Genomic DNA, 14,546 nt, shown 5'->3' on the forward strand with positions numbered 1-14,546 from the left:
TAGCAGCACCTGTTGGCAGGCCTTGCTTTGAAATTAAGAGTGAGAGATCGTTTGTTTAATAGACAACATTAAAGAATGAGTTTCTGATGAAGCAAGTTAGGTGTTAAACACTTCTCAGGTGAGCCATTTACTTATGTAATTATCTCTCATTTACATTATAATAAATGTTTCTCCAGGGAGTTTAGCCAATCATGAAATGCAATTAATTTTCAAATGCTCTTCAGCATCAATTGACGCTCCAGAGACCCAAATCCCTCATCAGTGTGTGTGTTTTTAACCTCACCAGCTAAAGAGAAGCTGTTTCAGCTTGGCTGATCGTGCAGTTTTAGTGTTTCTTTTAAGGCTTTTCTGTTTCTTCCTTTTGTGTTTTGTTTTTTAATGGTATTTCATAAAAGCCCATCTCTTGCTAGAGCACTGAAGTGTTGGGCTTGATGCTTTGTACCTGGGTTGTTTGGGTCTGATGTCTCCCCTTGGTTTCCAGAGAACCAGAGACAGCCAGGAGTTGGCCTCAACAGTCCATGTGGGTCCCTTCCAACTTGGGATGTTCTATGAACCTCATCTCTCCAAGGGCGTGCATGGAGATGTATGGGTGGAAGGGAGCGACTGGTGACCTCGCAGTGCCTCTGCAGAGCAGTCTGAGATCATACTGCTGAAATTTCATTGAATCACCAGAGAATCACAGAATGGTTGGGTTGGAAAGGTCCTCTGCCACAAGCTGGGTGCCCAGGGCCCATCCATGGCACTGGGCACCTCCAGGGCTGGAGCACCCACAGGTCTGGGCAGTGCCAGGGCCTCACTGCCCTCTGGGTAAAGAATTTCTTAGTCGCACCTCATCTGAATTTCCCCCCAGTTAGCTTAAATCCATTCCCCTTCTCCTATCACTATCTGCCCATGAAGTCTACTTAATTCACTTTCTAACCTAAATGTTGTTACAAGTCTTAGTGCACTGATAAGACAAAATGATGTATAGAATTCCACCTTCTAGACCTGTTCTTGGCCCAAGAGCTTGGAAAGCTTTTCGGGCATGAATTAATTTTATTACAGTGTTCACTTTTTAAATGAATTGTGCTCATAGTGGGGACCTCCCATTTGAACCAAGTTGGCTTTTTGAAAGTGAAAGGGAACCCAGCAGTGTTGTTAGCCCTTACCTACCCCATGTGAACTGTGTGCTGGCACCATGTTTTCTGGTACTGAGCTTTAGTCCCTGTGCAGCTGTTGTTGCGGGGCTCCTGGTCAGCCCTCAGCCTTTGTGGGTAGAGGGCAAAGCATAGCCCAACTGTTTGGAGGTCGAGAGGAAGGAATGCTGGCAAAATCCACTGTAGGAACGCTCCTACCACTGATATTCTCTCCTCACAGCAAACAAATAAAATCACTTTCGTTGGATGTGTGCATTTTCCTGAGGCTTTCTTGTCAGCCAGGCTTTCTTGTCAGGGGTAAGGGGAGAAGGATGCTTTATTTATGGATGTTGCTTTCTGAATGAGTCTAGTATGCTGCCGTCTGTAAATACATCTTCAGGCATATTTCCATTTATTTACAGCCATGAGAGATGGTATCTTGTGGGGATGAATACTTCACAAATTCCTGAGCTGTGTTGCATTGCCTCAGAGTACACATATTGCTCCGAATGAATCCCTGTCTGCTCTTTACACCACTCTGTTGCTTCCAGCAGAGCCCCAGCTCTTCTTCTGCCTGACAGATTGCCTTACTAGACACTTTAACCAGACCTCCAAAGATAAGAGCCCAGAAGATGACTGCTGTGTTCCCCCTGCGTTGCTCTTGGAGCCTCACCTGGTGGGATTTGGGTCCTCCGGCCATCCCTGCACTACCTACAGATACAGTTGATGGGTTTCAGGCAGCGTAGATTTTGTAAGCACCTCCACTCAGATCACAGTCAGATCATCGTGTTGATCTAAACCATTTTGTAATCCTCTACAATCTGGGTTTAGAGGCTGTTATTAGTGTCACAAATAAAAGCTTGTGGCTTCTTTAGTTCTCGGGATGAAAAGAGGCACGTACTCTCCAAGAGTGACATATGGAAGTGAAGCAACAGAAGCATCCAGGAGGTGAGGTGTTATCCCCTCCTTAGGAGCGAGTCCTGAGGCCACAAGACTGCAACAGAGAGATGGATTGATGTTATCCTTGTGGTTGATTGTGTGCCTGAAGGAGGAAATAAGATAAACCAGGTGGAAAAGGGCGGAAAAAGTTTCTTATCTGTGTATTTATTTGCATCTTTTTCTCACAGTAACTTGAAGCTTTAAAGATGGAAGCGTAGTTTGTGTTTGTTTTTTTTTTTTCTACCTGGGCATATATCTCTAAGCAAGGCAAACCCTTGTTTCCCCAACAGGTCTCCAATTCAGAGCTGTGTATGGTTGGAAAGGGGCTTAAGGAGTTGTACGTCCTCACAAGCTGTTCCCAAAGTTGGTGTAGTGCCTCTTTGCAATGATTCTGAAAGACCCTGTAGGAAGTGATTTCAGCTGCCTTTAGCACTGATGTTTGGGCTGACCAAGCTGGGCACTGCTCTGCCCCTTACAGGCAACCAGCAGCCTTTAGCACTGGATGAAAGCATGCTGGGTTCAGCTCAAGGCTGGGTGCTGCTGGTCTGGCATTGACTCTGCGGGGAACTGAGTATTGCCTCCAGCCTGCAGCCCCTGTGATTCTATGATTCCTGTCCTGAATTCCTGTTTTTGCCTTTCTGTCTGCAGTTACCTGAAGGAGTTCCGCACAGAGCAGTGCCCTCTCTTCGTGCAGCACAAGTGCACTCAGCACCGGCCCTACACTTGCTTCCATTGGCACTTTGTCAACCAGCGCCGTCGCAGATCTATCCGCCGTCGGGATGGGACATTTAACTACAGCCCTGACATTTACTGTACCAAGTATGATGAGACCACAGGAATCTGCCCAGAAGGAGACGAGTAAGTGAAATCTGCCCCCTGCTCTGCTGGCATGTGGCTTTTGGGATCAGTCCAGGTGATGATTCCAGCCAGGTCCTGTAGAGATGAGGCAGGTCAGAAGCAAAGCAGCTTTGTAACATATGTAACATGAGAACAGATGTAAAAACTGTAATAGCAATCCATGTGTGCCAGGCCTGTTGCAGTGATGATGGCAAGAGGGAAGAGTTTGTTTTGTTGGGTCATCCCTGGTCGTGAAGCTGGTAAGCTGAAGTGGAGCAAGATGCAAATGTATGTGGCCGTTTCCAGCAATTAAAGGGTTAACCCAGTAGTACAGCTTCACCCACGTGACAGATATGAAAGATAAATAGTGTAGTCAAACTGTGGTCAAATATAGAGAGTGTTTTATATAGAGATGCTATAGAAAGATGGAATTTCAGTTCGCTTTCTTTGTGCCAGTACAAACACACACAGAAAAAAAGGCTCTTTATTGGGAAAACAATATTTTTTGCCCAATTAAGTAAAGTTCTTGTGGCTGCAGCAAAATGGAATAAATCCCCAGCCTGAGGCCTCTTTCAGTGCTTTCTTCCTTGTTACAAGAGAGCTGGAAGGGACTGGAAATACAACATTTGGGGGCTTTGGCTTCTAGGTCACTGCTTCGTACCTGGCTCAAACTCAACCAATGAAAACTGATGCTATCTCGAAACTGCTGGCTTGTAGTGTTGGCTTAATACTGCAAATACGAATTTCACCTATTCCATCTTGTTCTTTTTGTATTTCTCAATGTAAATGATATTTTCTCTGCCTTAGAGGGGGAAACAAAACATGAGTTAAAGTAGTGGTGTTGTGATTCTCCTTCCTTGTCCCGTGCTCTGCACGAAGGATGAATCTGGCTATAGATAGACTGTTGCAGCCCTGTAGGAGTGCATCAGCAGGAAGCAGTAACAGCATGAAGTCTAGATGGACTGCTGAGGAAATGGTACATGCCATGTGATGTCCCTTCAATCATGGCTAGTATATCAGAATGCTTTGACAGTGTCCTTGCTCTTTCCAGATCCCTGGCAGTTACTTGGCTAGAATAACAAGCTGCTGCTGGCTTAGTAATCCAGTTGTCTGCTTGGGAGGGAAACCATTGTATACTATGCAGTGACAGATTTAAGGGTTCTGTGTAAAGTTGAAAGGCACAATATAGGAGAGTTGGCGAAAGTATGTCAACTTACAGCATCCTTTATCATCACTGTGTCTTCCAGTAATGTTGAGTTCACTAGCAGTGTGACTAAAGTTTGGCTTTTCTTCCCTTTCTCCTGTACCTCAGATGTCCCTTCTTGCATAGAACTACTGGAGACACAGAGAGGAGGTATCACTTACGCTATTACAAAACTGGAATCTGCATCCATGAGACAGACTCCAAGGGAAACTGCACAAAGAATGGAGTCCACTGTGCTTTTGCTCATGGGCCCCATGATTTACGCTCTCCTGTGTATGACATCAGGTTAGTAGAGCTTATAGCTCTGAATGAAAAGGGTGATTGCTATGCTCAGATGATTGAAGGATCATACTGCTTCCCAACTACTTAGTGTTGGGGTGAGCATGGTGCATCCATTCCTAATAAGGCAAATCTATAAAATCTGCAGGGAGGATCCTCAAAATGGGGGGAGGGAGCGCAGTGAAGCAGTGGGGATTTGTGGGTGCATCAAAATAGTGCATCTGGAATTGCTTGGGAATGAAGAACATGTATTGCAGTTGCTGTTTGACAAAGATTGTTCTGCCAAAAAAGAAGTATGAAATAAATATACCCACTTAAGGGTTGTTGCTGTGTTGGTATCACAGTTTTTCCTATGTGCTTATCTGTCTCTCCATCTACTCAATCTGTCTGTTGTTCACTTAACACCAAGGGAGCTTCAGGCCATGGAGGCTTTGCAGAATGGTCAGACTACATCAGAAGGTGGCATAGAGGGTCAATCTGCAGTCGCTGCTAGCCATGCTATGATAGAGAAAATACTCAGTGAGGAGCCAAGGTGGCAAGGTGAGTGCCAGTAAGCTCAATGGGGCTGGAAAGGTCTGGTTTTTGTTGTTTTTTTTTGTGGAGTGCATGCTCCTTTCAAAGCTTTTGTGTATTAAATATAGATCATGGTGATCTCTGCCTAACTGGTTGTATTTCTTGCAGATACAACGTATGTATTGGGAAATTACAAGACAGAGCAGTGTAAGAAGCCTCCTCGTCTCTGTCGCCAGGGTTATGCCTGTCCATACTATCACAATAGCAAAGACAGAAGAAGGAGCCCAAGGAAACACAAATACAGGTACCCTGCTCCTGGGTCGTCTGTTTCCCAGCTGAGTAGTGAGGTATAGAAGGAGTCTGTAAGGGAAAGGATCTGGGATTTTCTCTGTCAGACTGTTTTTTAGTGTGCCTCCAAGACCTGTCTTGACAGTTGCAATGGACTGTTACTTCTGTCTAGGAGATAGGGCAGCAAAGAAGGACTTCTGCTTTAAAGATGAAGCAGTGTCTCTAATAAATAAGTAACTGTTGCTAAATCATGTTACAGCTCTGGTTTTACAGTAAATAGTAACTGTGTTAGTCTTCCCCTTCTCATACAATCTCTTATTTTAAAATAAGCAGTGCAAGGAAGAAAAAAAAAGACCCCTACTAGAAACAAATTTACTGAGCAATGTTTTCATGGGCGAGGAATTCAAAATCATCAAGCTGCTTGTTGTCTGTGCCTAGTGATGGGGATCGTGAGGCACAGTGTGACCAGTACTGTAGCTGGATGTGCATTCCTAACCAGATGCTAAAAACTGCCTTTGAGGCACCAGGGCGTTCTCATCACTCAGCTGTCACTGGATTTTTCTGCATGCTGTGTCTCCCTCACCAAGTTTCATCCAAGTTAGAAGTCCGTGTTTCCTCTGACACAACAAAGCTTTTGTTGAGGTCTCAGTAGGGTTTTTCCTTAGTTCCTTTTTGAAAAACATAAGAGCAGACCAGAAAGCAAGGAGAGAAAATGCCGTGGATGTTCTCACTTCCCTTCTCCACCCCCAGCATTCACAGAAATTTTTGAATTGGTACAGAAGTCCTGTATTTAAAAACAATAATTAAATATATATATGTATATATATATAAAAGGAACATTAATACAAAGACATTCAGGAGAAATTGGAATCCTAAGTCAGTTTTCAAAGCAGCCATGTGCTTTCTACCCCTGTTCAGTCCTTTTGGGAAGGGGAAAGGAGAAAGCTTCTCCCTTCCTGATCACTGCTTACTTCTGTGTTGCTTTCCCCACCCCCAGCTGATGTGACTGCCTCTTCTGTGCAAGCATCTGCTGCTGCTATCTGCTTCCCTCTGCTGTTGTTTGAGGGAATGAGTAAGAGCATAAAGAGCAGAGGAAGTAGGTCACAGCAAAAATTCAGACCTGGGAAACAGAATAGTTCCAAGCTAGGAGAAAGAAAACGGGCTTGCCTTTTCCCCAGTGACCTGACTCAGCCTCTTTTCCACATGGCCACACTATAACCCTGGAAACATACCTCTGTAAGGGTATTACGTGTTTTAGGATTAGCCAATTAACTTACCAGCTTTCTATGAATGTACAGTTCTGAAAGAGAAACCAGACCAAGCGTCTCTGACACTAATCACATCAGCTGCTAATTTTGTTAAGTTACATTGGCTCAGGTTGTATTCAATTTTAGATGAGAACCAAGCTGTGCTTCTTTCACTGAAAAATAGGAAGAGAAGGAGGACGATGTAAGAGCAGCATTGTGGGGGCAGGGAAGCAGCAATAAGCCAAACAGATTGTGCAGCTGGGGGGGGTGGGCAGCTGAGCCTGTTTGCTGATTGAGGAAGCAAAGCTCAAAACACGTTAGTGTATCTCATACAGTCTATCACTACCTTGTTTACACAGATCTTCACCGTGTCCCAGTGTGAAACATGGAGATGAGTGGGGAGATCCTAGTAAGTGTGAAAATGGAGACTCGTGCCAATACTGCCACACTCGCACAGAACAGCAGTTCCATCCAGAGGTACAGTAACCTCCTCAGACCATTGGGTAGCTGAACGGAAAAGCAAACGTATTCCAGGCTGATGAGATGCATAAATGTGCCAGCTGGGAGAGTGTGTGGGCTGCTTGCAGCGTGGTCCTGGGATTCAGAGGAACTGCATGTTGGAAGCTCAAATTCAGCTGACAGAGGTGCCTTTTCATTCAGTAGATTGGATGGGAAGGGGTAAGAAAAGTGGGGTGAAAATGCCAGTCTGCAGGAGAGCAGACACCTGGGTGGGAGAGTGAAAACAAGGTGTGGATTTTAAGCATCTGTTTTTGTGAGGAAAAATCTTCCTTTGATGATGGTTGCACTGAACAGTTAATACCCACAGACTGATACTGTAAGCAACCACGCTCAGAGTGAGCATGCCCAGAGAGTTCCAGTGTCCTTACAGGATGTGGAATTGAGACCTTGTCCTGGTCTGCTTCGTGTTACAGTGTTGAATAGCTTTTGTTGGGCTTGTATCAGCCAAGTAACCATTGTCACTGCCTGTCAAACCTGGGGAGGGGGAACAATCCATTTCCTACAGTCATTGTCAATGGTTTGTCATTTTCCTTGCAAATGTGGCTGTAGCTTTCTGTGCTGTTACCTATCAACTGTTTCCTACCTTTTACCACTACTGTGGAGCTGCCAATGAGACTGAGAATGGATGGCAAATGGTGATCTTTGGATGAACTGACTGTATGGGGTGTTCTTTGCGTGAGCTTAACTGTCATGGGCATATTTTGGTGTTTCCATAATCATAGTGGGTTTTTCTTTCATCGAAGCAAAGCACTGAAGTGGTGATCCCAAAATCTGTTGGCCTTTGTGCCTTTTATCTGTGTTTCTATTTTGCTGTTGAGTCTGTTCATAGTACTTTTGTACCTGGGCTGCCAGTCACTGTTTTTCCTGTTCATGTCTGGTTGTTTTTGTTTTTTTTTTTTCCCAACCTCAGATCTACAAATCCACCAAGTGCAATGATATGCAGCAGTCTGGCAGCTGTCCCCGAGGACCCTTCTGTGCCTTTGCACACGTAGAACGTACGTGGGCTGATTCTCTCATCTTTCATGGATATTTGAACTATGGAGAGCTTCTGGCCAGAATAGATAGTGTAAAATATAGGGCCATAAAGCTAGAACTTTTGTGAAGGATTTTCAAAAGCGGAGTATTAACTTGGACAATTCATAGAATCATTATGGTTGGAAAAGACCACTAAGATCACAAGTCCGACCATCGATCCATCCCCACCGTCCCCACTAGCCATGTCACTCACTGCCACATCTGCCCTTTTCTTGAGCACCTCCAGGATCAGTGACTCTACCACTTCCTGAGCAGCCTGTGCCAATAAATCTGACCATTGGTAAACTGGTGATGGTGTTCTTTTGTGGCACTTTTGTTCGTAGCTAACAGTTAGCTCCTAAGTCCTGTGACTCCTGCTCAGTTTCTGCACTCCAGTCTCACTGTTAAATTTACAGTAATTAGAACAGGTTACTTATAACTCAGTAGATTGGCTCTGATACTGACACAGTTTGTGGCCTTGAGCAGATCTTTGTTATTTGATTATCTTTTGTTAATGGCAGAATTAGTAATTGCTGCCTTTGTCAAAGAATGGTGAGAGTAAATTCCCTACGGTTTACAGAGTTCCTTTTATAGGAGGCCTTGCAGACAAGCAGTAATTATAGCTAGGGCTGTGGGCTGTAATGGCCCAAGACACAATAGTGCAACTGCTCAGCAAGCTTAAGAGAGAATTTAATCTTAATAACGAAACGGTGTTTAACAAACTCCCTTGTGGATTATGTAGTATTTCTGTTTAGGAGATCCTTATTTATAACCAGATAACTGCGCTCAGTACTACGTTCCTTTCAAGTCAGAGTAACATTCTTTGGCCAGCTAGCTCACTGCATCGTGGCTGTTTCTTCTGCCATCTTATGGAATTGCACTTTTTTAGTCCTTTCTTTTTAAGGTGAGCACTGAAATATTCACCTGAAATAACAGGAGTCCATTTACTGCATATGCTCTTAGTTTGAGTTTTGCTGGTTGTTAATGAGAGATGTATAGAAGTCAGTACTTTAAAGACATTGCAGTATAGGTGTGGTGTCAGTTGTGTAGATGGTGTAAAGATGCTGAGCTGTATTAGATGTAAATACTAGAAGTCAATGCTACTTTCTTTTTGTGCAGTTGACAGCTGTATTCCTTTCTGTGTGTGTTACTTCTGGTAATAGTTTGTACCCAGAGCAGATGGAAACTTATCTCTCTCAGCTAATTATAATGTATCCATCAGCTTTGTGCCTAGCACAGAAAGAAGCCTTGCTTAGTTCAAGACAGCTGAGTGAATAACATGCAGTTCATGCAAAGAAGATAATTTTGGAGCAGCGTTAACCAACTAAGAGCAGAACACTCACTGTACAAGTGGTGAAAGTAGAAACATAAGGAATCCTAGCTTAAAAAAAGTAGCTCTTTGTCAGATAAGGTTTCTCTTTGCTTCTGTGCTACTTCTAAACAGATGTTTGTGGAATGTTTCTTCTCTCAGAACTAAGTATTCTTGTTCCTAAATGTCTTGTGTTCTGGTGTAATTGGGCCTCTTTGAGTAATGTTCCACTTGCTTTTCTTCCTTGCAGAGCCTCCACTCAATGAAGACCTACAGCAATCCTCAGCTGTGTCCAGCCCCACGCAGGCAGGCCCAGTGATGTATATGCCATCAGCAGCTGGTGATTCTGTTCCAGTCAGCCCTTCCAGTCCACATGCTCCAGACCTTAGCAATGTAGGTAGCACTGTGGGGAGGCCTTGTCTGTGCTTTATACATCTGGGTTTCTCTGAGCTGATGTACTCCTTTCACCTAAAAAGAGCAATCTTAGGTATCCAAAGACAGAAGGCTATGACATCTTTCTTTTACATCTAAGCACCATGCTGTTTAAGAGAGATCTTTGGAACATGCAGTTCAGTAGTTTAGTTTTGTCACTTCACCTATAAAATTTCTCAGCCTTCCTTCCTGTGCAAAACTTGTTGATATACTTTCAGGAAGGTGGAATGCAACTGCACATGAAGTCCAACGCCTCCCTTTCTGGAGGTACACATTGGGTTCAGTTTCCAAGTACTCCTTAAAGGCTGTGAGCCAGCATAATCTAAAGTACATAACTACAGTTGAGTTTGTTTACATATGTAAACGCAAAGGCTTGGCCTGCACACATTGTTTTCTGATATAGAATATCCTCCATTCTCTCCTTCTCCTCCTTAGGAGATGGTTAAACTCTGCAGAGTGTTGAAGTAATGCTCCAGAGCACTGATTGTATTCTGGTTAAACATAGGAGAGGTGAGATCTTCAAATGCTGAACGGAAAGTGGAAACACACAAAGGAAGACAAGTGCACGAATGCCAGAGCACTTCATTTTTGCTGAGGATTTTTTTTTTTCTATTAAGCCCTTCCTGTTTGCATTGCTGTTGAAAAGCTTACACACTTTATCAAATACTTGGTCAAGGTTTCAAGAAAGTTAAACGGCAAGAGTTTAACCCCTTCCAAGCTGACCAGAATGAGGTGAACTCCTTTGGGACCTCTGTTTAGTCAAATTCTCCTTTGAGAAGAAAAACTGATAGTTTGATTTTTTTATCAGCACCAAAGCCAGCCTTAGTTCTGTTAAATTTGATTGCAAATAAAATTCTGCATAGATCTTGGAAAGACAAGGCATGCTGTGTTCTCTTGGTAAATGTCACTAGAAGGAAGTGAAAAACAAACCCCTGCATCCTTCAAATGAATTGTCTGAATGCTCTGAAAGTCCAGAATTGTTGATCTCTTCCACGTTTAGGTCTTTTTCTGTCCTCAAGCTCTTCAGTCTTTTAAACAGTCTCTTTACTAATCCCTAGATATAAGCCAGAAGGCAGTATGTATATTTCTGAGACATAGGGCATCTGCATGTAGCTTGCAAACAAATACGACTTTGCTGGTGATCATTTTTACATGATGAATTAATCAAAGAAAAAGGTCCCTCTGGCAGCCAGCCTCACGTGGCCTGTTCTGTTTTGTATTTGTACTGTAGGTGTGGAATAAATCAGGAACTCTGCCAACTAGCCCCACCTCCACCACAGTGAGTAGAAACTTTGCGACTGTAGGGAAGCACAGACAGCAGAATGTCTGTATAAAAAATAACATATCAAAATATTGCAGGATATTCCCTCTCTCTAATGCCAGCCCCAACTGTGCCATGTTTGAATCTCTGATAGGAGTAGTTGTCTAAAAGTTGCTTGAAGCACAGTCATGCTTGCCAGTGCAGGCAGGTAACGTCCTATCCCAGGAAAATGGGATATCTGCACTGAGCCAAGTAGGAGCTTTCTCTAAATCTCCTTTGCTGCTGTCTGTGGCTTCATCTGCAGTGCAAAACTAGCCTTGTTGCATGTGGTTGTGATCCCTGGTTACAGTCCAACGAATAGAAATGTTGGAAATCCTTGTGTTTTTGGGGTTTTTTTGTCTTTTTTAATGCAGCTGTCAATACTTGGATTGTGCCTGCATTAAAACTCTCAAATTTCCCACTGAAAAACAAAAATAATACAGTATTACTCACAGCTCAAATACGTTTGGTTGTTCTGACTGCCACAGTACCTTTCCAGGTTTCACACTACTTCTCCGAGCACAGATAGGTTCCACAGCACTCTGCAGCCTAAGGGCAGTGAGAAGGGTTTTGGTCAGCTTTAATCATATCCAAGGCCTCAGAAAGAGTAGATGTTTCTAGAGCTGTAGGTTGTCTTATTGTAAGCTTGCATTCCAGTACAAAGTATTGGCAAGAAAACCATAATAGTGGGAATGTATAAATCCTGTCTATCGTGGGGCTTTTTCTTGTTTTTTAATTCCTGTTTTCTGTGAGCTTTTACACTTGTGTTGACTGTCAGTAAAATTGATGCACACAGAATTGAATGAACTCTTCCTGTGATGCCTTTCTTCTTCGAGGTGGTGCCACGAGCTGGCTGTAATTTTCTGACACTTGTTCCTTCTGTTAGATTCTTTGTAGGAACAGCAGTCTCGGAAGCCCATCTAATATATGTGGGTCTCCTCCTGGCGCGATTGGAAAGCCACACAGCCTGGAGAGCATTGGTTTTCCTCCAGATTCAGTAACAGCAGCTGGCAGCTACAAGAAAGCACCGGGGTTTGAGCGAGAAGATCAGGTGGGGGCCGAGTATTTGAAGAGTTTCAAATGCCAGGTTAGTAGGAAGCATGGGCTGGAAGAGTTGGGGGGATGAAGAAGATGGAGAAATTGCCCAGTCTAGCTTGAATGTGGTTTCATTTTTCAAGGAACGAAAGGGAGACAGGGCTATACTCAGTAGCAGTTCTCAGATCTATGCTTTCAGCATCAGTTTGAGTCTCTTCCATCCCACATCTGTTCCTGTCTGCCCAGCTGCCATCATGTGCTCAGTTTGTAGAAGCTGAGCTGCTTGTTGTTTTCATAATCCCTGACAATTCTGTCCTTTGTTGACCCCGGGTATCTTCCCACATACCCCTTCTTGCTCTTTCTTTCTTCATATTTAGGTCCTTGTTAAGAGTTACTGCTTCTTTTGCTACGTTGTCTCATAGAAACTCATCCTTCCTTCTCTGACTTCATTACGGACTCCTACCTTCATCTCCATAACTCGGTTTATCTTCTGCTTCCAGCATTCATCTCTGCAGTGTGTTACAAATGTCTTTTGTTTCTCTGGCTGTATCATTCTGATCCTTGACTCTCTCTTGGCTTCTTCTTAAATTCCTTGTTCTCATTTGAAGAACCCTTACCTAATCCACATCCCTAGTGACACACACTGTACCCTTTTGGATACCCCAGTCTTGCCTCGCTGCTTCCTTCTCAAAGTCACGTCTTACACAACTGCTCCCTGTGCCTCAGTCTCTTCCATCTCTTCTGCCACGTTAGCTTTTCCACAGTCAACTTCTTTCTGTGAATTTCCTTTCTTGATGTTATGGTTAAATAGTTTTCTCTGCACCATCCTTTCCAAGTCTGCAGTGTCCAACCCAGAGCTTGGTTTTGATTCCTAACTGGGTTTGTAAATGTAATAAAACAGTAACTATTGAGGGGATGGGTTAGCTACCCTTGTGAGGAGGCGCATGCAGAAATGTGTCTGATAAGCTCTTGTTTTGCTGTTTGTTTTTCTTTTTGCTTTTTTAAGAAAAAAGCATATGTTGCTTGAAAACAGAGATAACAATAAATGCTGCCTTCAACCTGGCTACATATAAACTCTTCCTGTAGTCTTAAGCCTTAATAAGCTTTTTGCCTTGCTAGTATTGCACTGCTGTGAGAAAGCAGTGGAAATGCCCTGTCCACATAAGATCTTGCAGAAAGCAGTCGAATTTGTAAGCAGGCTCAGTGGGTTTTCTCTTATTTATTTTTACAACTTTGGGAAAATATGATGAAACTTTGCAGTGGGACCAGTCTCAAACACTGTTTAGTCTAATTAAAATGATTTAGTGACACATACAGATGAAGCTGTATGCACGTAGGCTTTCTTGTAAATGCTTCCATTGTTTTTATTTAAAGCACATGTGAGTTAGGAGATTGCAAATTGGTGCAGCACATCTTTGGAGGTAAAGCGCAGCCCGTGCTGTGATCCTGGCACTGCTTGCAGGCACGACAGCTTGTAGCAGTTGTTTAGAAACAAAAGAAGAAAACATGTGCTCCTTCTCTGTTGCCTCTGCTGCAAAGGAGGAGTGAACCCAAAGCTGAAGGGCTGAGAGAATCCCTGTTTCCTGCCAGCAGAGGCAGGGTGCCAGGGAGGCCCTGCTTTGGAGAAAATGGGCAGCAAGCCTAAGCCAAGGAGAAAGGAGATGGAGCTTGAATAGAGCTTTTAAAAGGAGCCAGATGATGAGTATTTATGTCTGAGGTCCAAGCTGTGTTACAAAGATACTGTATTCAGGTAGTTTCTTACTCATGTGGCTTTAATTAAGTAAGAAAAAACCTGGTGTTAGCAGCTATTTATTCCAGTCATTAAACAAAAAGATGGAAGTAATCACAGTTGCCTTATGTTAGGCTTCTGAAGACAAAATTAGGTGTCTCATAAGCATCCTGATTAAATTTTGTGTTAATGTATAATTACTTACTTTTTTTAATCTCCAGTAATTCCCTTTGGCTGCTGTGGGCACCAGAGATTCTCACGCATGCTGTAAATTACACTGGTAATTAGGCACTTAACTTTGTTCACTCCTATTTGCAAATTTAAGAGGCATTTGGGCTCGTCACTGCATTAAGATTGCAATTCTTTTCCCTTGTAGAATTAGTACAAATAATTCCTATCTGTATTAGAATGAAAAACGTGTTTGCAGATTCCACATAGTTTGTGGTAAGGCTGAGCCAGCAGCGAGGGCTAAAAATACTGTTCCAAATTCTCAAAGCTGGAAAATGCAGCACTGGAAGGAGCCGAGTGCCACAACCAGGAGGTGTTTGGGAAGTCCAGCAGCCTTGTTCCGTGCTGGCCATACAAGATTCAATTTCATTCATAATTTATGGCCTCTGTTTGCTTTCCTGACTGCCACAGCGTGAGCTGGAGAGTTTCAGTCTGCCCTTTGCGTTGCTGTGTCGGTGTGTGCCCTTCTAGAGCTAAAGGAGACTGGCTTAGCAGTGACAATTGCTTTACTCCATTTTACACTGATGTTACCTGGATGCAAGGTGGTGAGAAGTGGGG

General features: G+C 43.4%; 1 protein-coding gene across 7 annotated transcripts in view; it reads left to right on the forward strand.

The window, feature by feature from the left end:
• Window positions 1-14,546, forward strand: part of UNK (unk zinc finger) — a 36,197-nt gene that overhangs the window by 12,834 nt on the left and 8,817 nt on the right. For 4 of the 7 annotated variants that reach the window (XM_042883753.1, XM_042883751.1, XM_042883754.1 and 1 more), the window contains exons 2-10: window positions 2,703-2,912; window positions 4,204-4,380; window positions 4,784-4,914; window positions 5,056-5,191; window positions 6,782-6,899; window positions 7,852-7,936; window positions 9,515-9,657; window positions 10,928-10,975; window positions 11,883-12,083. In XM_042883753.1, coding sequence (XP_042739687.1) covers window positions 2,703-2,912; window positions 4,204-4,380; window positions 4,784-4,914; window positions 5,056-5,191; window positions 6,782-6,899; window positions 7,852-7,936; window positions 9,515-9,657; window positions 10,928-10,975; window positions 11,883-12,083 — 1,249 coding nt within the window. The remainder of the gene's footprint in view (window positions 1-2,702; window positions 2,913-4,203; window positions 4,381-4,783; window positions 4,915-5,055; window positions 5,192-6,781; window positions 6,900-7,851; window positions 7,937-9,514; window positions 9,658-10,927; window positions 10,976-11,882; window positions 12,084-14,546) is intronic. The other 3 variants (XM_042883757.1, XM_042883752.1, XM_042883758.1) reach the window with 2 other exon arrangements.

The sequence above is a fragment of the Lagopus leucura genome, unplaced genomic scaffold, assembly GCF_019238085.1.
Source record: "Lagopus leucura isolate 7727_CA_CO unplaced genomic scaffold, USGS_WTPT01 Super-Scaffold_100040, whole genome shotgun sequence".
In the NCBI taxonomy this organism is placed as follows: Eukaryota; Metazoa; Chordata; class Aves; order Galliformes; family Phasianidae; genus Lagopus; species Lagopus leucura.